We start from the raw sequence: 26248 nt of genomic DNA, 5'->3' as shown, positions 1-26248 counted from the left end.
GATCCGATAGATTTTTAGACATTCCTTCCAGGATTCCGAAAATATGACGCCCGAGTCTGTAAGTAAAATAGCAAAAAAGCCTTTTTGATTTTTCACCTTTAAAGATGGTGGCACTTCCGGTTCGATCGACAAACTCCATATTTTGTGTACGAATCAGTAATTACTTGTCTAGTATCGAATTTTTTTTTTAGGTCATTCTGACCTATATTTCGACGATTTTTTTGAAAACTTTGATCCTTAATTTCACCAAGGGGAGATAATTTAGAAAATTTCCAAGGACATCATTGAAGTCGCATTGGCAAGATCTACTAACATTCTAAATTTCACGAAAATCGCACAACTATTAAAGAAGTTGTCAAATTGGTAATAACTTCCGGTTCGAAATGACAGCGACGAATTTTCGAAATGCCAAAATCCGAAATTGCAGATTTGAAGTAAATGTTTCAAGATACTCAAAGAAAAAAGAATTAGTAAAATAGATCAAATAGTCACAAAGTTACAGCATTGTAGGTCAAATGCATTCCTTCGTAAAATTCGGTGATTTCGGATTCGTAAAACGTTTTGAAAATATATTTAATCAACAGCCACCACCCATTTTTGGGGGGATAGGTAAAAGTTTCAGAACGATCCTATGGTTAGATTCTGAGAAATCCGATTTGTGGACAAAACACAAAAAAAAAATAACAATAATAATCTTAACAGAAACAATAAGCTTTCATATGTAATATGAAAGCTTAATAACTAGATCTGCATAGCTTTCATATAAACTTCAAAATGGGGTTATTAGAATCTATGAATCAACAACCACTCTGACGGAAGATATTCTCTCGGCTAAAAAATCTTTTTTTCTCTCAGCTACGAGAGATACATAGAATTAAACCGGCCCAGAGCCGACCGTGTTGATAAGAAGCCGCTTATTTGATATTGACACATAACTGAAGGTGAATAGGCCTACCCGTCCAGTTAATACAATGGGCAATCTCACATCGGTCCACTAAAGAGAGTCACATACTAGTCGCCAGCTACTTCCCCAAGACATTTAGTCCAAACCTTGACTCTCATACATATAAACCATTTGGTACTACATGTACATGTTTTTCGTACTTATATCATATTAAACCCCTCGGCGGCCATGTTGAATCACACAGTATTTAACGTTCTATATCCTAACATCTTTATGAAATCAACGACAAATCTAAACTTGGGCACTCCAACCATTTTTTTTTTTACATCATTCAGTTTTTTTTAAATAAGTAATTCTATCACAAATTATAGTGAAGACTGGACCACTAAACTATACTCAGCCAAATTAAAAACTTGACACTCGGGATTTTTGGGACTAGATTTTTAATATTTGGTTTAAGGCAACTATTTTAGTGTTATGTTGTGCACAGACGACCTTGACATCAACAGAAAGCAAGAATACGTCTCGCCGAAAGTTTTTGACATTGATAACGTTCGTGATGTCACAGTACCCCCCAAAATGAAATTCACAGTCTTGGAGAACAATTGGAATAAAGTGTTTAGTAACGGTTGTGGCCTCCTCTAGCGTCTCGTACTGCCACACAACGTCTTCTCATGGATCTCAGAACATTAGTAAACACTACCCGAGAAAGACGTCGCCACTGCTCAGCAAGAGCATGTTGAAGGTCCTGCAACGTCAGTGGTGGATTCACTTGCTGACGAACACGTCGACCCAGTTCGTCCCAGATGTGTTCAATAGGATTAAGGTCGGGGCTAAGCGACGGCCAATCCAGGACTTGGACACCGGCATTTCTTAAAAAATTCTGGGTAGCAATTGCTGTATGGGGTCGAGCATTGTCTTGTTGAAACGTTAGTCCAGGCCCATGTCTCTGCGTAAATGGAAGAAGAACAGATTGCAAAATCTGATCCCTGTACTGGACAGCATTTAAATTCCCTTGGACAGCAACACGAGGAGAACGTCCATGTGAACAAAAAAGAACCCCAAACCAGGACGCTGTCGCCATCAAATCGGTCAACTTCTCTGACGCATACTTGAGCGTAACGTTCACCTCGTCTGGGGTACACTTGGGCCCTGCCATCGGCAAATCTCAAAGTGAATCGAGATTCGTCACTAAAGACAACCGAATTCCAATGTCTTTGAGTAAATCTTATGTGTCTTGTGGCCCTCACAAGTCGGTTACGGCGATGAAGAGGTGTCAATATTGATCCATTATAGGGCCTCCGAGCTCGAAGACCAGCAGCCTGCAAGCGATTTCGAACAGTTTGTGCAGTTACCCTTCCACCAAACATCTCTCTACTTGTGGAGGTTGCAGTGACAAATCTGTTTCTAAGATGACGTAATCGTATTGCTTGATCTTCCTGGAGTGACGTCACACGTGGCGCTCCCGCCCTTGGGCGGTCGGCAATAGTTCCAGTTTGAAGCACTCTCATTCTAAGATTAATTATTGTCTGGCGTGAACAATTAAAGGCTCTTGCAACAGTGACCACAGACTGACCAGCATAGAGCCTACCTATATAACGTAGACATTCTACATTTGAAAGGCGCAGCATTTTCTAACAAAGATGAAAATAACAATTTTAATTTGTTTTTCCAGTTCAAGTTACGAGTGCGTGTTCAGTTTAAGCAAACTTGCATCGATTGACCTCACGAGTTTGTGTTTACACATGTTTTTCAGGTTTTTCATCTTTATATTCATCAAAATCTTTCACTGTGAAAAACCGGGGCTAAGTCATCTGAAATCAAACAAATTCTACAATGTAGGTAGTGAAAACAAAATGTTATGTTAAGCGTTTTTCGAGGGTGGGGTGGGTGCATAAAATTCCAAATGCAAAGGGTTATTTTTTGTGCACGCCAATATGCACACAGGATTTCGATTTTTCGTCCTACCAAAAAAACTGCACGCAAAGTTAGTTGTCGGGCCTTCGGTCAAGAACCACGGACAAAGGGAGAGATAGGGGACCTCTGTTTTGCATACCATCCAAGCAACTAGGCACTAATCCTTGTACCATGGACGAGGGGACGGGCGTTTTTCGTCCCATCGAAACGACTAGACACAGATCCTTGCTAGGCCTTCCATACTTCACCACTGCCAACGGGGAACCACTTTGATCTCGGGTTTTCGTACCATCCGAACGACTAGACACTAATCCTTGCAAGGCCTTCGGTTCTGCACAATGAGCCACGCTGGCCTCATTTTGTCGTAACATACAAACGACTAGACAATGTTTCATAATTTAGTCATGTTCGCGTGGGTGGGTTGGCAGCAGAATTGATATGTACATGATAGTGACACGAGGAGGAGGGGGGGGAGCGGGGTGTACACAAATCACACAAATCAGAGCTTTGTAATACACGCATATACTTGATATACTAAATACACAAATGGCTGAATTTCGACACATTTCTGGCACTCTTTTAACACATAATGAGAACACTGCATTAATTTCTATATATCAATAAAATATGCCTCAGACCCATTGTATCATATATTTTCTGGCAACAAATAGCATATAAATAAAAATAGATTTACTTTCTGATTATATTTTTTAAATGAAATCATTCCATGGCTTTTATTGACATTTCAGAAAATGTAGAGTTGGTCCCATGCACTTGAGGCCAGGGTCCTTGAAGTTGTACAGCTGCAGCCGGTGACCGATATTTATTTAACGGGGAATAAGTGATAATTCATATTATAGCAGTAAATAATTAAAATATTTCATAGGGATTATAATAATATTTATATCATGTAGGTGTGCATATCTGATATGCTGGGTATTACAGGGTTAAAACCAATATTAAATTCCGAAAATCGTTTTTTTGCTAAAACTCTTTTTATTTAATCGGATTAAAATGGGAGTAAGGCACAGAGTCCGGGGTGGTAATGGGCGTATTGTGTCCAAATTTCATGGTTTTCGGACAATCGGTGCCGGTGTCACGGCGAAATTCCACTTTTTTCCCCTCATGGGGAAACGACGAAAGGCAGGTGACAAGAACAAACGACTTGAACGAATGTAGGTATCACCTTGAAATTTTCAGGGTACCTAGGTATCAATGTGAAAAGTTGCTCGCCGGAATTTAGTACTCATGGTACCGTTGGTTCCAGCGTAGCGCATGCGCGAAGTCAAAACCAGCTAAACTCGAAAACAACCTTGTCGGCACGGAAAACATCAAAGGCGAAATTCGAATTTTTGAAATATTCAAATACCAAACATTCGATCATGATCCAGGCTATCCTGAAATGTATTAATTTCGGTAATAGGAGACAGATTCTCTAAGCCTCGACCAATTGTGTATGTTTTCAAGCCCATTAAAATGGATTTTTCACTATTTTTCATTTTCAATTCAAAATGGCGTCCATCAGTTGACCTAAATCAAAATTCTACTGCCTACATTTTATGGGCTTTCCTTCAAGGATTTGGAAAATATAATTCCCTTGTCTGTAAGTAAAATATCAAAAAAGCCTTAGCGATATTTCACATTTCAAGATGGTGGCACTTCCGGTTTGGGCTACAAACTCCATTTTTTGTGTACGAATCAGTAGTGTCGTAGCTAGTAAAGAAATACAATTTCAAGGCAACCGGACCTATATTTCACCGATTTTTTTTTTAAAACTTTGATCCTTAATTTCATCAAGGGGAGATAATACAGAAAATTTCTAATGGCATTTTTCAAGTTGTGTCGGTAAGATCTACTTACATTCTTAATTTCATGAAAATCGTGCAACTATTAAAGAAGTTGTCAAGTTGATTTTAGCTTCCGGTTCGAAATCACAGCGACGAATTTTCGAAACTCGAAAATCCGAAATTGCAGATTTGAAGTAAATGATTCAAGGTACTCAAAGAATTTGTTTTTAGTAAAATAGGTCAAAAAGTCACAAAGTTACAGCAATGTAGGTCAAATGCATTCGTTCGTAAAATTCGGTAATTTTGGATGTGTAAAACGTTTTGAAAATATACCTATTCCAAAGCCACCACCCATTCTTGGGGGGCAGGTCAAAGTTTCAGAAAGATCCCACGGTTAGATTCTGAGATATAAGATTTGCAGGAAAAACACAAACAAAAAAATAATAATAACTAGATCTGCATAGCAGATATCAAAGCTTTCATATAAACTTCAAAAGGGGTTATTAGAATCTATGAATCAACAACCACTCTGACGGAAGATATTCTCTCGGCTAAAAAATCTTTTTTTCTCTCAGCTACGAGAGATACATAGAATTAAACCGGCCCAGAGCCGACCGTGTTGATAAGAAGCCGCTTATTTGATATTGACACATAACTGAAGGTGAATAGGCCTACCCGTCCAGTTAATACAATGGGCAATCTCACATCGGTCCACTAAAGAGAGTCACATACTAGTCGCCAGCTACTTCCCCAAGACATTTAGTCCAAACCTTGACTCTCATACATATAAACCATTTGGTACTACATGTACATGTTTTTCGTACTTATATCATATTAAACCCCTCGGCGGCCATGTTGAATCACACAGTATTTAACGTTCTATATCCTAACATCTTTATGAAATCAACGACAAATCTAAACTTGGGCACTCCAACCATTTTTTTTTTTACATCATTCAGTTTTTTTTAAATAAGTAATTCTATCACAAATTATAGTGAAGACTGGACCACTAAACTATACTCAGCCAAATTAAAAACTTGACACTCGGGATTTTTGGGACTAGATTTTTAATATTTGGTTTAAGGCAACTATTTTAGTGTTATGTTGTGCACAGACGACCTTGACATCAACAGAAAGCAAGAATACGTCTCGCCGAAAGTTTTTGACATTGATAACGTTCGTGATGTCACAGTACCCCCCAAAATGAAATTCACAGTCTTGGAGAACAATTGGAATAAAGTGTTTAGTAACGGTTGTGGCCTCCTCTAGCGTCTCGTACTGCCACACAACGTCTTCTCATGGATCTCAGAACATTAGTAAACACTACCCGAGGAAGACGTCGCCACTGCTCAGCAAGAGCATGTTGAAGGTCCTGCAACGTCAGTGGTGGATTCACTTGCTGACGAACACGTCGACCCAGTTCGTCCCAGATGTGTTCAATAGGATTAAGGTCGGGGCTAAGCGACGGCCAATCCAGGACTTGGACACCGGCATTTCTTAAAAAATTCTGGGTAGCAATTGCTGTATGGGGTCGAGCATTGTCTTGTTGAAACGTTAGTCCAGGCCCATGTCTCTGCGTAAATGGAAGAAGAACAGATTGCAAAATCTGATCCCTGTACTGGACAGCATTTAAATTCCCTTGGACAGCAACACGAGGAGAACGTCCATGTGAACAAAAAAGAACCCCAAACCAGGACGCTGTCGCCATCAAATCGGTCAACTTCTCTGACGCATACTTGAGCGTAACGTTCACCTCGTCTGGGGTACACTTGGGCCCTGCCATCGGCAAATCTCAAAGTGAATCGAGATTCGTCACTAAAGACAACCGAATTCCAATGTCTTTGAGTAAATCTTATGTGTCTTGTGGCCCTCACAAGTCGGTTACGGCGATGAAGAGGTGTCAATATTGATCCATTATAGGGCCTCCGAGCTCGAAGACCAGCAGCCTGCAAGCGATTTCGAACAGTTTGTGCAGTTACCCTTCCACCAAACATCTCTCTACTTGTGGAGGTTGCAGTGACAAATCTGTTTCTAAGATGACGTAATCGTATTGCTTGATCTTCCTGGAGTGACGTCACACGTGGCGCTCCCGCCCTTGGGCGGTCGGCAATAGTTCCAGTTTGAAGCACTCTCATTCTAAGATTAATTATTGTCTGGCGTGAACAATTAAAGGCTCTTGCAACAGTGACCACAGACTGACCAGCATAGAGCCTACCTATATAACGTAGACATTCTACATTTGAAAGGCGCAGCATTTTCTAACAAAGATGAAAATAACAATTTTAATTTGTTTTTCCAGTTCAAGTTACGAGTGCGTGTTCAGTTTAAGCAAACTTGCATCGATTGACCTCACGAGTTTGTGTTTACACGTGTTTTTCAGGTTTTTCATCTTTATATTCATCAAAATCTTTCACTGTGAAAAACCGGGGCTAAGTCATCTGAAATCAAACAAATTCTACAATGTAGGTAGTGAAAACAAAATGTTATGTTAAGCGTTGTTCGAGGGTGGGGTGGGTGCATAAAATTCCAAATGCAAAGGGTTATTTTTTGTGCACGCCAATATGCACACAGGATTTCGATTTTTCGTCCTACCAAAAAAACTGCACGCAAAGTTAGTTGTCGGGCCTTCGGTCAAGAACCACGGACAAAGGGAGAGATAGGGGACCTCTGTTTTGCATACCATCCAAGCAACTAGGCACTAATCCTTGTACCATGGACGAGGGGACGGGCGTTTTTCGTCCCATCGAAACGACTAGACACAGATCCTTGCTAGGCCTTCCATACTTCACCACTGCCAACGGGGAACCACTTTGATCTCGGGTTTTCGTACCATCCGAACGACTAGACACTAATCCTTGCAAGGCCTTCGGTTCTGCACAATGAGCCACGCTGGCCTCATTTTGTCGTAACATACAAACGACTAGACAATGTTTCATAATTTAGTCATGTTCGCGTGGGTGGGTTGGCAGCAGAATTGATATGTACATGATAGTGACACGAGGAGGAGGGGGGGGAGCGGGGTGTACACAAATCACACAAATCAGAGCTTTGTAATACACGCATATACTTGATATACTAAATACACAAATGGCTGAATTTCGACACATTTCTGGCACTCTTTTAACACATAATGAGAACACTGCATTAATTTCTATATATCAATAAAATATGCCTCAGACCCATTGTATCATATATGATACACTAAATTTCGACATTGATTTTCAGAAAAAATATTTTTTATTTTTAAATTTGAATTAGACTAGTAACAAAATATATTTTCTGGCAACAAATAGCATATAAATAAAAATAGATTTACTTTCTGATTATATTTTTTAAATGAAATCATTCCATGGCTTTTATTGACATTTCAGAAAATGTAGAGTTGGTCCCATGCACTTGAGGCCAGGGTCCTTGAAGTTGTACAGCTGCAGCCGGTGACCGATATTTATTTAACGGGGAATAAGTGATAATTCATATTATAGCAGTAAATAATTAAAATATTTCATAGGGATTATAATAATATTTATATCATGTAGGTGTGCATATCTGATATGCTGGGTATTACAGGGTTAAAACCAATATTAAATTCCGAAAATCGTTTTTTTGCTAAAACTCTTTTTATTTAATCGGATCAAAATGGGAGTAAGGCACAGAGTCCGGGGTGGTAATGGGCGTATTGTGTCCAAATTTCATGGTTTTCGGACAATCGGTGCCGGTGTCACGGCGAAATTCCACTTTTTTCCCCTCATGGGGAAACGACGAAAGGCAGGTGACAAGAACAAACGACTTGAACGAATGTAGGTATCACCTTGAAATTTTCAGGGTACCTAGGTATCAATGTGAAAAGTTGCTCGCCGGAATTTAGTACTCATGGTACCGTTGGTTCCAGCGTAGCGCATGCGCGAAGTCAAAACCAGCTAAACTCGAAAACAACCTTGTCGGCACGGAAAACATCAAAGGCGAAATTCGAATTTTTGAAATATTCAAATACCAAACATTCGATCATGATCCAGGCTATCCTGAAATGTATTAATTTCGGTAATAGGAGACAGATTCTCTAAGCCTCGACCAATTGTGTATGTTTTCAAGCCCATTAAAATGGATTTTTCACTATTTTTCATTTTCAATTCAAAATGGCGTCCATCAGTTGACCTAAATCAAAATTCTACTGCCTACATTTTATGGGCTTTCCTTCAAGGATTTGGAAAATATAATTCCCTTGTCTGTAAGTAAAATATCAAAAAAGCCTTAGCGATATTTCACATTTCAAGATGGTGGCACTTCCGGTTTGGGCTACAAACTCCATTTTTTGTGTACGAATCAGTAGTGTCGTAGCTAGTAAAGAAATACAATTTCAAGGCAACCGGACCTATATTTCACCGATTTTTTTTTTAAAACTTTGATCCTTAATTTCATCAAGGGGAGATAATACAGAAAATTTCTAATGGCATTTTTCAAGTTGTGTCGGTAAGATCTACTTACATTCTTAATTTCATGAAAATCGTGCAACTATTAAAGAAGTTGTCAAGTTGATTTTAGCTTCCGGTTCGAAATCACAGCGACGAATTTTCGAAACTCGAAAATCCGAAATTGCAGATTTGAAGTAAATGATTCAAGGTACTCAAAGAATTTGTTTTTAGTAAAATAGGTCAAAAAGTCACAAAGTTACAGCAATGTAGGTCAAATGCATTCGTTCGTAAAATTCGGTAATTTTGGATGTGTAAAACGTTTTGAAAATATACCTATTCCAAAGCCACCACCCATTCTTGGGGGGCAGGTCAAAGTTTCAGAAAGATCCCACGGTTAGATTCTGAGATATAAGATTTGCAGGAAAAACACAAACAAAAAAATAATAATAACTAGATCTGCATAGCAGATATCAAAGCTTTCATATAAACTTCAAAAGGGGTTATTAGAATCTATGAATCAACAACCACTCTGACGGAAGATATTCTCTCGGCTAAAAAATCTTTTTTTCTCTCAGCTACGAGAGATACATAGAATTAAACCGGCCCAGAGCCGACCGTGTTGATAAGAAGCCGCTTATTTGATATTGACACATAACTGAAGGTGAATAGGCCTACCCGTCCAGTTAATACAATGGGCAATCTCACATCGGTCCACTAAAGAGAGTCACATACTAGTCGCCAGCTACTTCCCCAAGACATTTAGTCCAAACCTTGACTCTCATACATATAAACCATTTGGTACTACATGTACATGTTTTTCGTACTTATATCATATTAAACCCCTCGGCGGCCATGTTGAATCACACAGTATTTAACGTTCTATATCCTAACATCTTTATGAAATCAACGACAAATCTAAACTTGGGCACTCCAACCATTTTTTTTTTTACATCATTCAGTTTTTTTTAAATAAGTAATTCTATCACAAATTATAGTGAAGACTGGACCACTAAACTATACTCAGCCAAATTAAAAACTTGACACTCGGGATTTTTGGGACTAGATTTTTAATATTTGGTTTAAGGCAACTATTTTAGTGTTATGTTGTGCACAGACGACCTTGACATCAACAGAAAGCAAGAATACGTCTCGCCGAAAGTTTTTGACATTGATAACGTTCGTGATGTCACAGTACCCCCCAAAATGAAATTCACAGTCTTGGAGAACAATTGGAATAAAGTGTTTAGTAACGGTTGTGGCCTCCTCTAGCGTCTCGTACTGCCACACAACGTCTTCTCATGGATCTCAGAACATTAGTAAACACTACCCGAGGAAGACGTCGCCACTGCTCAGCAAGAGCATGTTGAAGGTCCTGCAACGTCAGTGGTGGATTCACTTGCTGACGAACACGTCGACCCAGTTCGTCCCAGATGTGTTCAATAGGATTAAGGTCGGGGCTAAGCGACGGCCAATCCAGGACTTGGACACCGGCATTTCTTAAAAAATTCTGGGTAGCAATTGCTGTATGGGGTCGAGCATTGTCTTGTTGAAACGTTAGTCCAGGCCCATGTCTCTGCGTAAATGGAAGAAGAACAGATTGCAAAATCTGATCCCTGTACTGGACAGCATTTAAATTCCCTTGGACAGCAACACGAGGAGAACGTCCATGTGAACAAAAAAGAACCCCAAACCAGGACGCTGTCGCCATCAAATCGGTCAACTTCTCTGACGCATACTTGAGCGTAACGTTCACCTCGTCTGGGGTACACTTGGGCCCTGCCATCGGCAAATCTCAAAGTGAATCGAGATTCGTCACTAAAGACAACCGAATTCCAATGTCTTTGAGTAAATCTTATGTGTCTTGTGGCCCTCACAAGTCGGTTACGGCGATGAAGAGGTGTCAATATTGATCCATTATAGGGCCTCCGAGCTCGAAGACCAGCAGCCTGCAAGCGATTTCGAACAGTTTGTGCAGTTACCCTTCCACCAAACATCTCTCTACTTGTGGAGGTTGCAGTGACAAATCTGTTTCTAAGATGACGTAATCGTATTGCTTGATCTTCCTGGAGTGACGTCACACGTGGCGCTCCCGCCCTTGGGCGGTCGGCAATAGTTCCAGTTTGAAGCACTCTCATTCTAAGATTAATTATTGTCTGGCGTGAACAATTAAAGGCTCTTGCAACAGTGACCACAGACTGACCAGCATAGAGCCTACCTATATAACGTAGACGTTCTACATTTGAAAGGCGCAGCATTTTCTAACAAAGATGAAAATAACAATTTTAATTTGTTTTTCCAGTTCAAGTTACGAGTGCGTGTTCAGTTTAAGCAAACTTGCATCGATTGACCTCACGAGTTTGTGTTTACACGTGTTTTTCAGGTTTTTCATCTTTATATGCTCAAAAGTCACGTGATCCATGTGACTTTACAATTTTATGAAATTAAAGGCTTCTTACTACTTACTATCGTTAGAAACACTTTAAAATTTATTTGACTTACCAGAAAAAAAGATTTGTTGAAATTCATCAGTGTCAAGTTTTTAATTTGGCTGAGTATAGTTACCGATCAGTTTTTCTTTGTGTTAATGCGTTCTACATTTTCAAAGCAATGATTCTTATAATGTGCGAGCCGCCACGACACCGGCGGATATTATAACTTCGATAGGCGAGAAACTTCAGGTAGCAGTTGGGTTTCATCAAATCATATAATTATGCGGTACGGCTTCACCTTTATTTCAATGGGAATTGGTTTATTATATGTGCAGTGCAGTTTTAGGTCAGTTTATGTGTAAATTAAGGGAGCTATACATAGGCCAGTAACCTTTTTGTAGTCATTTGACTAAAAAAAACTTGCGGAAAGGAACTCCGTAGGACAAGCCACTACTGTGGCAGGAGTAAGGCGGAAGACATCAGTAGTGGAACCATTTCTAAGTTAATCCCGAAGTGCATTGCTATTGTAAGAATATATAAAATGAGTTTTACGGTACCGCTTTTTTGCTTTAGTTTGAGTAATGAGTTAGAGCGTATATTTTGTAGTCAAAAAATCATTGCTAATAGAAGACCTCATCCCCACCACCACCACCCTGTAATAAACTAGCTAGCTTGTGTATTTCCATATTCCATTTCCGAGAGATAGATAGAGAACACGCGAAATATAAAGTGATTTTTCTTACAATCAGGGAACATAATTCATGAAGTTACGATTCGATATGCGCAAATATCGAAAGGAACCATATCTTTGGGTTATAAACATGGATGTCAAGTTTCATCAAAATCTTTCACTGTGAAAAACCGGGGCTAAGTCATCTGAAATCAAACAAATTTTACAATGTAGGTAGTGAAAACTAAATCTTATGTTAAGCGTTGTTCGAGGGTGGGGTGGGTGCATAAAATTCCAAATGCAAAGGGTTATTTTTCATGCACGCCAATATGCACACAGGATTTCGATTTTTCGTCCTACCCAAAAAACTGCACGCAAAGTTAGTTGTCGGGCCTTCGGTCAAGAACCACGGACAAAGGGAGAGATAGGGGACCTCTGTTTTGCATACCATCCAAGCGACTAGGCACTAATCCTTGTACCATGGATGAGGGGACGGGCGTTTTTCGTCCCATCGAAACGACTAGACACAGATCCTTGCTAGGCCTTCCATACTTCACCACTGCCAACGGGGAACCACTTTGACCTCAGGTTTTCGTACCATCCGAACGACTAGACAATAATCCTTGCACGAGGACGAGGGGGGGGGGGGCGGGGTGTACACAAATCACACAAATCAGAGCTTTGTAATACACGCATATACTTGATATACTAAATACACAAATGGCTGAATTTCGAGACATTTCTGGCACTCTTTTAACACATAATGAGAACACTGCATTAATTTGTATATATCAATAAAATATGCCTCAGACCCATTGTATCATATATGATACACTAAATTTCGACATTGATTTTCAGAAAAAAATATTGTTTATTTTTAAATTTGAATTAGACTAGTAACAAAATATATTTTCTGGCAACAAATAGCATATAAATAAAAATAGATTTACTTTCTGATTATTTTTTTTAAATGAAATCATTCCAGGGCTTTTATTGACATTTCAGATAATGTAGAGTTGGTCCCATGCACTTGAGGCCAGGGTCCTTGAAGTTGTACAGCTGCACCCGGTGACCGATATTTATTTAATGGGGAATAAGTGATAATTCATATTATAGCAGTAAATAATTAAAATATTTCATAGGGATTATAATAATATGTAAGCTTATGTAAAACTCTTTTTTTTAATGGTATCAAAATGGGGGTAAAGCACGGAGTCCGGGGTGGTAATGGGCGTATTGTGTCCAAATTTCATGGTTTTCGGACAATCGGTGCCTGTGTCACGGCGAAATTCCACTTTTTTCTCCTCATGGAAGCTGTAAATTGACTTAGAAAAAAACCGACGAAAGGCAGGTGACAAGAACAAACGACTTGAACGAATGCAGGTATCACCTTGAAATTTTCAGGGTACCTAGGTACCAACGTGAAAAGTTGCTCGCCGGAATTTAGTACTCATGGTACCGTTGGTTCCTGTGTAACGCATGCGCGAATTCAAAACTAGCTAAACTCGAAAACAACCTTGTCGGCACGGAAAACATCAAAGGCGAAATCCAAATTTTTGAAATATTCAAATACCAAACACTCGACCATGATCCAGGCTATAATGAAATGTAATAATTTCGGTAATAGGAGACACATTCTCTAAGTCACGACCAATTGTGTATGTTTTCAAGCCCATTAATGTGGATTTTTCACTATTTTTCATTTTCAATTCAAAATGGCGTCCATCAGTTGACCTAAATCAAAATTCTACTGCCTACATTTTATGGGCTTTCCTTCAAGGATTTGGAAAATATAATCCTCTTGTCTGTAAGTAAAATATCAAAAAAGCCTTAGCAATATTTCACATTTCAAGATGGTGGCACTTCCGGTTTGGGATACAAACTCCATTTTTAGTGTACGAATCAGTAGTGTCGTAACTAGTAAAGAAATATAATTTCAAGGCAATCGGACCTATATTTCGTTGATTTTTTTTTAAAATTTGATCCTTAATTTCATCAAGGGGAGATAATACAGAAAATTTCTAATGACATTTTTCAAGTTGTATCGGTAAGATCTACATATATACTGAATTTCATGAAAATCGTGCAACTATTAAAGAAGTTGTCAAGTTGATTTTAACTTCCGGTTCGAAATCACAGCGACGAATTTTTGAAATTTGAAAATCCGAAATAGCAGATTTGAAGTAAATGATTCAAGGTACTCAAAGAATTTTTTTTTAGTAAAATAGGTCAAAAAGTCACAAAGTTACAGCAATGTAGGTCAAATACATTCGTTCGTAAAATTCGGTGATTTCGGATTTGTAAAACGTTTTGAAAACATACCTATTCCAAAGCCACCACCCATTCTTTGGGGGGTAGGTCAAAGTTTCAGAAAGATCCCACGGTTAGATTCTGAGATATAAGATTTGCAGGAAAAACACAAAAAAAAAAAAAATAATAATAATAATAATAATCTTAACAGAAACAATAAGCTTTCATATGTAATACATATGAAAGCTTAATAAGAATCTTAACAGAAACAATAAGCTTTCATATGAAATATGAAAGCTTAAATAATAATCTGAACAAAAACAATAGTGTTTCACACAAGCTACGCAGTGTGAAACCCTAAGCTTTCATATGAAATAATAAGATTAATAATCCGAACAAAAACAATAGTGTTTCACACAAGGTAAGCAGTGTGAAACCTTAATGGCAATTTGGTATAAAGAACAGTATATTATTAAATATAGATATTGCAACAGTGACCACAGACTGACCAGCATAGAGCCTACCTATATAACGTAGACGTTCTACATTTGAAAGGCGCAGCATTTTCTAACAAAGATGAAAATAACAATTTTAATTTGTTTTTCCAGTTCAAGTTACGTGTGCGTGTTCAGTTTAAGCAAACTTGCATCGATTGACCTCACGAGTTTGTGTTTACACGTGTTTTTCAGGTTTTTCATCTTTATATGCTCAAAAGTCACGTGATCCATGTGACTTTACAATTTTATGAAATTAAAGGCTTCTTACTACTTACTATCGTTAGAAACACTTTAAAATTTATTTGACTTACCAGAAAAAAAGATTTGTTGAAATTCATCAGTGTCAAGTTTTTAATTTGGCTGAGTATAGTTACCGATCAGTTTTTCTTTGTGTTAATGCGTTCTACATTTTCAAAGCAATGATTCTTATAATGTGCGAGCCGCCACGACACCGGCGGATATTATAACTTCGATAGGCGAGAAACTTCAGGTAGCAGTTGGGTTTCATCAAATCATATAATTATGCGGTACGGCTTCACCTTTATTTCAATGGGAATTGGTTTATTATATGTGCAGTGCAGTTTTAGGTCAGTTTATGTGTAAATTAAGGGAGCTATACATAGGCCAGTAACCTTTTTGTAGTCATTTGACTAAAAAAAACTTGCGGAAAGGAACTCCGTAGGACAAGCCACTACTGTGGCAGGAGTAAGGCGGAAGACATCAGTAGTGGAACCATTTCTAAGTTAATCCCGAAGTGCATTGCTATTGTAAGAATATATAAAATGAGTTTTACGGTACCGCTTTTTTGCTTTAGTTTGAGTAATGAGTTAGAGCGTATATTTTGTAGTCAAAAAATCATTGCTAATAGAAGACCTCATCCCCACCACCACCACCCTGTAATAAACTAGCTAGCTTGTGTATTTCCATATTCCATTTCCGAGAGATAGATAGAGAACACGCGAAATATAAAGTGATTTTTCTTACAATCAGGGAACATAATTCATGAAGTTACGATTCGATATGCGCAAATATCGAAAGGAACCATATCTTTGGGTTATAAACATGGATGTCAAGTTTCATCAAAATCTTTCACTGTGAAAAACCGGGGCTAAGTCATCTGAAATCAAACAAATTTTACAATGTAGGTAGTGAAAACTAAATCTTATGTTAAGCGTTGTTCGAGGGTGGGGTGGGTGCATAAAATTCCAAATGCAAAGGGTTATTTTTCATGCACGCCAATATGCACACAGGATTTCGATTTTTCGTCCTACCCAAAAAACTGCACGCAAAGTTAGTTGTCGGGCCTTCGGTCAAGAACCACGGACAAAGGGAGAGATAGGGGACCTCTGTTTTGCATACCATCCAAGCGACTAGGCACTAATCCTTGTACCATGGATGAGGGGACGGGCGTTTTTCGTCCCATCGAAACGACTAGACACAGATCCTTGCTAGGCCTTCCATACTTCACCACTGCCAACGGGGAACCACTTTGACAGGTTTTCGTACCATCCGAACGACTAGACAATAATCCTTGCACGAGGACGAGGGGGGGGGGGGGGGCGGGGTGTACACAAATCACACAAATCAGAGCTTTGTAATACACGCATATACTTGATATACTAAATACACAAATGGCTGAATTTCGAGACATTTCTGGCACTCTTTTAACACATAATGAGAACACTGCATTAATTTCTATATATCAATAAAATATGCCTCAGACCCATTGTATCATATATGATACACTAAATTTCGACATTGATTTTCAGAAAAAAATATTGTTTATTTTTAAATTTGAATTAGACTAGTAACAAAATATATTTTCTGGCAACAAATAGCATATAAATAAAAATAGATTTACTTTCTGATTATTTTTTTTAAATGAAATCATTCCATGGCTTTTATTGACATTTCAGAAAATGTAGAGTTGGTCCCATGCACTTGAGGCCAGGGTCCTTGAAGTTGTACAGCTGCACCCGGTGACCGATATTTATTTAATGGGGAATAAGTGATAATTCATATTATAGCAGTAAATAATTAAAATATTTCATAGGGATTATAATAATATGTAAGCTTATGTAAAACTCTTTTTTTAATGGTATCAAAATGGGGGTAAAGCACAGAGTCCGGGGTGGTAATGGGTGTATTGTGTCCAAATTTCATGGTTTTCGGACAATCGGTGCCTGTGTCACGGCGAAATTCCACTTTTTTCTCCTCATGGAAGCCGTAAATTGACTTCGAAAAAAACCGACGAAAGGCAGGTGACAAGAAAAAACGACTTGAACGAATGCAGGTATCACCTTGAAATTTTCAGGGTACCTAGGTACCAACGTGAAAAGTTGCTCGCCGGAATTTAGTACTCATGGTACCGTTGGTTCCTGTGTAACGCATGCGCGAATTCAAAACTAGCTAAACTCGAAAACAACCTTGTCGGCACGGAAAACATCAAAGGCGAAATCCAAATTTTTGAAATATTCAAATACCAAACACTCGACCATGATCCAGGCTATAATGAAATGTAATAATTTCGGTAATAGGAGACACATTCTCTAAGTCACGACAAATTGTGTATGTTTTCAAGCCCATTAATGTGGATTTTTCACTATTTTTCATTTTCAATTCAAAATGGCGTCCATCAGTTGACCTAAATCAAAATTCTACTGCCTACATTTTATGGGCTTTCCTTCAAGGATTTGGAAAATATAATCCTCTTGTCTGTAAGTAAAATATCAAAAAAGCCGTAGCGATATTTCACATTTCAAGATGGTGGCACTTCCGGTTTGGGATACAAACTCCATTTTTAGTGTACGAATCAGTAGTGTCGTAACTAGTAAAGAAATACAATTTCAAGGCAATCGGAACTATATTTCGTTGATTTTTTTTAAAAATTGGATCCTTAATTTCATCAAGGGGAGATAATACAGAAAATTTCTAATGACATTTTTCAAGTTGTATCGGTAAGATCTACATATATACTGAATTTCATGAAAATCGTGCAACTATTAAAGAAGTTGTCAAGTTGATTTTAACTTCCGGTTCGAAATCACAGCGACGAATTTTTGAAATTTGAAAATCCGAAATAGCAGATTTGAAGTAAATGATTCAAGGTACTCAAAGAATTTTTTTTTAGTAAAATAGGTCAAAAAGTCACAAAGTTACAGCAATGTAGGTCAAATACATTCGTTCGTAAAATTCGGTGATTTCGGATTTGTAAAACGTTTTGAAAACATACCTATTCCAAAGCCACCACCCATTCTTTGGGGGGTAGGTCAAGGTTTCAGAAAGATCCCACGGTTAGATTCTGAGATATAAGATTTGCAGGAAAAACACAAAAAAAAAAAAAATAATAATAATAATAATAATCTTAACAGAAACAATAAGCTTTCATATGTAATACATATGAAAGCTTAATAATCTTAACTGAAACAATAAGCTTTCATATGTAATACATATGAAAGCTTAATAAGAATCTTAACAGAAACAATAAGCTTTCATATGAAATATGAAAGCTTAATAATAATCTTAACAGAAACAATAAGCTTTCATATGAAATAATAAGAATCTTAACAGAAACAATAAGCTTTCATATGAAATATGAAAGCTTAATAATAATCTTAACAGAAACAATAAGCTTTCATATGAAATATGAAAGCTTAAATAATAATCTGAACAAAAACAATAGTGTTTCACACAAGCTACGCTGTGTCTAACCCTAAGCTTTCATATGAAATAATAAGATTAATAATCCGAACAAAAACAATAGTGTTTCACACAAGGTAAGCAGTGTGAAACCTTAATGGCAATTTGGTATAAAGAACAGTATATTATTAAATATAGATAAAAATTATTATTATATGAGTTGAAATAATGGTGGATTTGAGTAAATTTTGCTACCGGCAGCGAAGGCTAATAAGTAATGCAAAACTTGGAGCGGGAATTTAAAAACGTTAACTTCCCATGATTTATTACAAATGACAAGTGCTAAATGAAGTATTTATGTGGTCTTTAGTAAAAGAAAACATTGTTGTGGCTACCATCCCTGGGTTTGAAGGTCAAATATGATATGAAAATGAATACCGGTTAAGAATTTTTTGAACCGGTTTACCTGTGCAACCGAACCGTGACCGGTTAACCAAGTAGCCGTTTATTACATCCTTAATTGTCCCCCACCTTTCGGAGAAAGCAGGGGACTATTAAAATGGGTTTATCCGTCTGTCTGTCCATTCGTCTGTCTGTCCGTCACACTTTTTGGGACACAATAACTCTCTTTCTAATTGAGCTAGAATGTTCAAACTTGCTGTAGGTGGAGTTCAAAGATAAGCATTTTCAGCTTAGGGTAAGCAGAGATAAGCAATTTGATTGGTTGATGCTTTGGGACACGATAACTTTAGTTGTAATTAAGTGAGAGTTATGAAACTTGGTGTATAGTTTCATTACATCATTACCATGACTAAGTTCGATAATGAGCATTTTCTGCTCAGGGTAAGCAGAGCGATAAACAATTTGATTGGCCGAGACTTTGGAACACAATAACTCTCCTTCTAATTGAGCTAGAATGTTCAGACTTGGTGTAGGCGTTCATGCCTTGATGGAGTGCAATGATAAACATTGTTTGCTTATGGTAAGCAGAGATAAGCAATCTGATTGATTGATGCTTTAGGGCCAATAACTTTGGTTTTAAAGTAGCTAAGTCAATATCATCCAAAACCTTCGACATTGAAAACACGAATTATTTGTCAATTGTAATCAACATTTGTGATCTTACCGAGAAAAGATGGTCTTCTGACATCCAGTATTTAAGACAAAATAAACATTTTACGATTGGTACACGATTCATGTACCATAATACGTTTCAGCGCAATTTGTAGCAAGCGACTCGAAGAACTAGGTTATACATATTCCACAAGTCATGTCAAAGGGTGACCTGATATTCTTATCTGGAGAGCATGCGCAATAAATACTATCGGTGTAGACTGGAATAACCAGACAAAGAGATTGCCATTCGATTAAGACTTCTGGCGTATTTCGCTTTGAAATTAGAGTAAAAACGGAAATGATTTAATGTAAATCAGTTTATTTACATTCATATTACATTATTATATACGTTGCGACCCATTTGTGTCAATTTGTGGGTCCCAAATGTTAGCTCCTTTAATTAAGTGAGAGTGATGAAACTCTGAGTATAGATTCATTATATCATTACCATGACTAAGTTTGATTATGAGAATTTTCTGCTTAGGCTAAGGATCGTTAAGAAATTTGCTTGGTCAAGACATTGGGACATAACAACTCTGCTTTTAATTGAGGTAGAATGTTTAAACTTGATGTTGATGTTCATTAGGTGAATGTCTTGACTGATTTCAATGATTAACATTTCTAACTAAAGCTATACAGAGCTAAGCAATTTTATTGGTTGATGCTTTGGGACCAGATAACTTTGATTCTATCTGATAGAGAGTAATGAAACTTGGTGTATAGTTGATAATCGGTTTGATTGCTTGATACTTTTGAAAAAAATAAATGTACGATTAATTAATATGTGTCATCTATTTATGTTGGGATTTCGCTGGGGGACATCAGCTTCACTGTTGGCTTGTTGTTACCCAATCAAGTCTACGATGTTTTTAAAAGATAGGTTGGGAAGCAACAAAAACATAAGCGCGAATAATTGAGATCTGAGAATAAGTATACACTTCATTTAGACACTTCATTTAATGTGGTCAAATGGGAGACAATCTGCAGTGCACATTATTGAAGATTAAAGCTTGTACCTTGTCCAACTATGGACTAGTGGAAATTTAAAATGCTGGGCTAGTGTCTTTGACAGTAGACAACTAGCCCTGGACTAGTGAATTCAAAATTTTTTTTACACCTCTGATCTTATTATTAAAAAATTAATCAATTAACATGAAAGAACAGAGTGATTTGCTAAGATTGGTTTATAAATGGTTGTTTTTAGATATCATCATGGATGGATGGGAGAAAAAACACACAGAGGAAGCAATTCCATTTTATGTTGAGTAAGTATTTAGATTTTGCAAATCACATGATTTGGATTGAAGAATTTGTATGGAAGCTATATGATCAAGATAATAAAGAACATTTTATAAAATTGACATCTTGATAAAACCACAAGATAGGAATTTATTGGTACAAATATGGCTTAATTGATGCTTATTTCAATTTTTATACGCCCATATTGCAATGTAGTCATATGTTGTCGCCCCCATCCGTCCGTTCGTCAGTCAGTTTGGCGTCCACAATTGCCTGTGGATGCTCTAGAGGCTAAAGTTAATATCCGATTAACTTTAAATTTATGCACAGTGGTTAAGGTCATGAGACGAAGAAGCCTGTAGATTTTCACTGATTTCCGATAATTACTTCCAGAGTTATGACCCTTGATCACTTGAAAAATCTTGTGGACGCTCTAGAGGCTAAAGTTAATATCTTAAGGTCATGAGATGAAGAAGCCTATTGATTTTCAACGATTTCCGATGGGGGCCATGGTGGCTAGGTGGTTAAGACGCTGGCTAGGTGGTTAAGACTCTGGCTCGCTAGCCTGGAGGTCCGGTGTTCAATCCCTGCATTGGCCGAGAAAGTTCATCTGGATTTTCCGACGTGGTTTCCCCTTCTCAGTGGTGCAGAACGGAGGGCCTGACAAGGACAGCTGTCTAGTCTTTCGGATGAGACGAAAAACCGAGGTCCCGTGTATACATTGGAATGCAGGTAAAAGATCCCTTGGCAGTTGGAATTCGATATAAGAGTAGGCGATAGTGCCGCTGCCCGGGCAAAATTTCCCTCATAGCACACTGTATGGCGTATGCCCGTCTTCATTAGCCCAGTATAGGAGCAGAACAGTAGGACTTTAAACCCCATTTCATTTCATTTCACGATTTCTGATAAATACTGCCCTTGATCACTTTGAAAAATCTTGTGGATGCTTTTAGAGACCATAGTTATCATCTGATTGATTTTATATTTATACACCGTGTTTACGCCTACATATAATTGTTGCGATTGACTTCAGATTGATACAGAGTTAAAGGTCTTGAGACGAACAAGTATATTAATTTTCAATGATTTTTATGCGAACACATAGAAATGTGGACGTATATTGCTGTCGCCCCCGTCTGTCCGTCCGTCCATCGTCAAAAGTTATCATCCAGTTGTTTTAAAATTGATATATGTTGTTTGCATTAGTGAGATGAAGAAGCCTATTAAATTTCACTTTGTTGAACCTTGTGAACGCTCTAATGCGAAAAGTTAACATCCAATCTTTGTGAAATTTATATGGAATATTTAAATTAGGGAAACGAAGAAGTCTATTGAATTCCAGCAATTTCCGTTTATTACTTCTAGAGTTATGGCCCTTGTTTCACTTTGTTTAACCTTGTGAACGCTCTAACACCAAAAGTTATCATCCAATCTTTCTGAAGTTTATATACATTATTTAGATTACTGAAATGAAGAAGCCTATTGAATTTCGGCAATTTCCGTTTATTACTTCTAGAGTTATGGCCCTTGTTTCACTTTGTTTAACCTTGTGAACGCTCTAACGCCAAAAGTTATCATCCGATCTCTCTAAAATTTATATGCATTATTTGAATTAGTGAAACGAAGAAGCCTATTGAATTTCAACAATTTCTGTTTATTACGCTTAACAGTTATGGCCCTTGTTTCACTATTGAACCTTGTGAACGCTCTAACATCAAAAGTTATCTGCGACTGCAGATCTATATGAAATTTGCATGTGTCATTTAAATTAGTAAAGAGAAGAATCCTATTGAATTTCAGCAATTTTCATTTATTACTTCTAGAGTTATGGCCCTTGTTTCACTTTTTTCAACCTTGTTAATGCTCGATATGTATGAAATTTATATGCATCATTTAAATGTGTGAAGCAGAAGTCTATTGGATTTCAGCAATTTCCGTCAATAATTTCTAGAGTTATGGCGGTTGTGAACCTTGTGAACGTTTGAATGACAAAAGTGATCATCTGATCAGTATGAAATTTATATGCATTATTTAAATTAGTAAAACGAAAAAGCCTGTCAAATTTCAACAATTTCTGTAGATTACTTCCAGAGTTGAGACCCTTGTTTCAGTTTGTAGAACCTTGTGAACCCTCAAATGGCAAAAATTATAATCTGATCTGTATGGAACTGTCTTGTAAAGGCCCCCAATTACCTAAAAAGGAATAAATATGCGATAACCCTTGTTGACCGCTCCGACGATTTAGCTGCTGTGGGCGTATGTTTCATTGCCTGGCAACCTATCTTTGATAATTTGAACAGCTAAATCCATGATATTAAATGCATGGTTCTTAATCCATTTTGAAACAAACCATTTTGAAACATAATTAACCCGTTGTAATTTAGCCGAAAGTAGATTGATTTATGATACCATAGTGGCCGGTTCATTGTTTTACCAATCGGCTTGATTTAACTGCAAGCGACTCAAGCCGACAAAAAACAGCCGATTAAGATCCCTGATTAAATGTTTTGTAAACGTTAGCATGGGTCCAACAAATTCTTATGATTTTCTGATAATTACTTAATGGGTTGTTTCTCTTAATCAGATTTGAGTGTATTATAAATGTTTCATTACCGACAAAAGTAAACATATGCAACAACTCTTGTTGACTGCCCAGACGATTTAGCTGCAGTGGGCGTATGTTCCGTTGCCTGTTCAGGTAAATCCATGATATTAAATGTTTCGTATACTATGCCCGGACGATTTAGCTGCTGTGGGCGTATATTTGCCGATGATTAGAGCTGTAGCTATTCAACACATTCAGGCAAAGTCACGCGGTATACACGTGGTCTTTGTTTATTTCCTCTGCTAAATTTAGATAGCCATGACTGGCCAAATCTTATGTTAGTATTCCAGCCACCTTGGTACCATCAGAGCGTGTGTTTTCCCCAGCGGTAAATATAGTTACCACTAAAAGATCAAATCTGGATCCCGACACGGTCGACCATCTAATATTCTTATGTGAGATTTTAAAACATAAAAAGCTGTAGCTAGTTTTAAACAGTAATCAATTAAAACTTGTTGTTTGAACAGTTCATGTGTGTTTCCTTCATATAGTGCTATTTATTACGGTTTGTTATATAACACTTTTTGTGGTAAAGTTTTACTCTCGACAGTTTGATTATTTTGAACCGACCCCTGTCTTTCCAATGTCTTCAGTCTGAGTCGGTCCTGGGTGTTTCTAACGAAATATAAAAGGATTGATCATTTCAAATAAATTGGTTCAGATAAATAAAGTTTTAGAAAACTTATGAAATTCTTGTTATTTAGACAATGTTTTAAAATAAAACTGTTTTGGGTATAAAAGTTTGTCGAAAGTCTTCTCCCTCTCCTGCATTAAGCTTTTTAGTGACAATGACAACATAGGCTATTAAAAGGATTAATTTGACGGAGTTGAAAAACTTTCTGGCTTAATTTTTTAGAGATATACTCGATTATGATTGAGAAAAACACCCAATATTTTTACTGAGGAGATGACTACTAATGGTTCATTACGTAATTTAATATTCAAAGTAGCAGGGAGGGTATTTCTTTTTTGTTGCGTCGTAATTAGCATAGTTTTTGTTTTCGATATCTTTAATCTCATACAGGGCTGTCGGTAATTTTTCACAGTTGATTAGCCGCACTGCTAATCAAAAAGTCCAATTTTGCCAAATTTGATTAGCAAATTTAAAAATTGATTAGCAGTTTTTCAGTTTCAACGTAAAACACCTAAATAACAAGATATTACTTTAAAGCGAGAATTTCATATTTTCTAAGAAAGTCAAAACATAATTATTTCTATGTCTTTTGCTCAATAGGTTATCAACCCACTATTATACGATCATAGGTGTCATTTTCACACTTAAAACTCATTTACACAGGAAATAACAACACAATTACCTCCCTTGTTTTCCTATTGAAAACAATGGTCAGCCATTTCCTCAGTGTTGGAATTTGAAGTTGAAAATGATATTTTTGCAATAGTGAATTATAGGATTATTCTTTAACAAGGTAGGACTGTTTATGGATACCATCTATTTTAAGGCTTTATTTTAATAAATTTTAAAAATATAACTTAAAAATTTGAAATTTCCGCTTTAATTCATAACAAATATGATTACATTCCATTCTGACTATTCTTAGATTTTTTAGCACTGCCACAAGCCCCACTCATTTTAATTGTTATTTTTTTGTTACGTTAGAAATCTTTGTTAGAAAACAATTTCGTCTGCTTTTTATCGTGTATTACTATTTTTGTTCAATCGGGCGCACCTCGATTAACTAGACACACGCGATATAAACAATAATATTTTACGTGAACTTTTACTTTGATTTATCATTTTACAATAGGTTTTAAACATGTATTTATTTTTTTAAGCTTTCATATGTATTACATATGAAAGCTTATTGTTTCTGTTAAGATTATTAGGCTTTCACCTTCGGTGAAAGACTATTGTTATTACTAAGATTAATATTATTAGGCTTTCACCTTAGCTGAAAGACTATTGTTATTACTAAGATTAATTAGGCTTTCACCTTCGGTGAAAGACTATTGTTATTACTAAGATTATTCTTATTATTATTTTTTTTTTTATTGGGGGAAGCTAGATCTCAGCAACTATAAGAGATAGAGGTCTGAAGTTTGGTTTTCTCCGGTGAAAATGGGTGGTGGTTAGTGCATAGAGGTAAAATGAAATTTGTGTGCATAGCAGAAATGCGTCAAATCTTTAACGTGCACGAAAATTGAAAATCGGCCATTATTCTCTTAATTCTCAATGGATTCCTCAGATATTTACATTTTTGGATAGCTGGAGACATTTCTGAGCAGAAAGCAGTTCAAAACTGTGGAAATTAGAAACTTTGTCGCTCTAATTTTTTTTGGTCAAATCGTAGAGTTCTTATTTTTTTAAAACGGCTCCCAACGATTTTTCTGAAACTTCAGGAATATGAAGTCGAAGGACCAGACCAGTCCATGAACTATAAATGAAAATCCCCTAATCACCGGAAGTAGTCAAGAAAGGTATCCAAACTTTGACAAAATTGTGAAAAATGGGTGCCTGTGCAGAAAATGCGATGTATCAATTGTGTTCTTGTCGATTAGTTAAAGTTTTATATCGTTTAATAGCCAATTGAAATGTCTATCGGATGGTACTAAAGCGGCATGTTTCTATGAAAAATTTAAAAAGTTATGTGATTTTGAAAAGTAACGTTTTTTACGATTTCGAGCAACTTTGGACGCATGTTTCTCGGAAAGTCTCCCAACGATTTTTTAAAAACTTTCTCAATCGAGAGGCTAATGGGTACTCAGTTTTGTGAAACCACTGTATCATTTTTCGAAATGTCAGGGGTAGCCGAAAAAAGAGATCGAAA

The 26248-nt window shown here is 37.1% G+C and overlaps 1 protein-coding gene across 6 annotated transcripts in view; it reads left to right on the top strand.

Annotated features, from left to right (window-relative positions):
• LOC126817146 (dystrophin) overlaps window positions 1–26248 on the top strand; it is a 293105-nt gene that overhangs the window by 17733 nt on the left and 249124 nt on the right. For all 6 annotated transcript variants that reach the window (XR_007678819.2, XR_008787851.1, XM_050543983.2 and 3 more), the window contains exon 2: window positions 20823–20883. Coding sequence is in view for 3 of the 6 variants with exons in the window: in XM_050543983.2 (XP_050399940.2) it covers window positions 20823–20883 (61 nt within the window). In the remaining 3 variants the exon portion in view is untranslated. The remainder of the gene's footprint in view (window positions 1–20822; window positions 20884–26248) is intronic.

This window comes from Patella vulgata, chromosome 4 (genome assembly GCF_932274485.2).
Source record: "Patella vulgata chromosome 4, xgPatVulg1.2, whole genome shotgun sequence".
Taxonomy (NCBI): domain Eukaryota; kingdom Metazoa; phylum Mollusca; class Gastropoda; family Patellidae; genus Patella; species Patella vulgata.
This window is presented reverse-complemented; position numbering and strand designations above follow the sequence as displayed.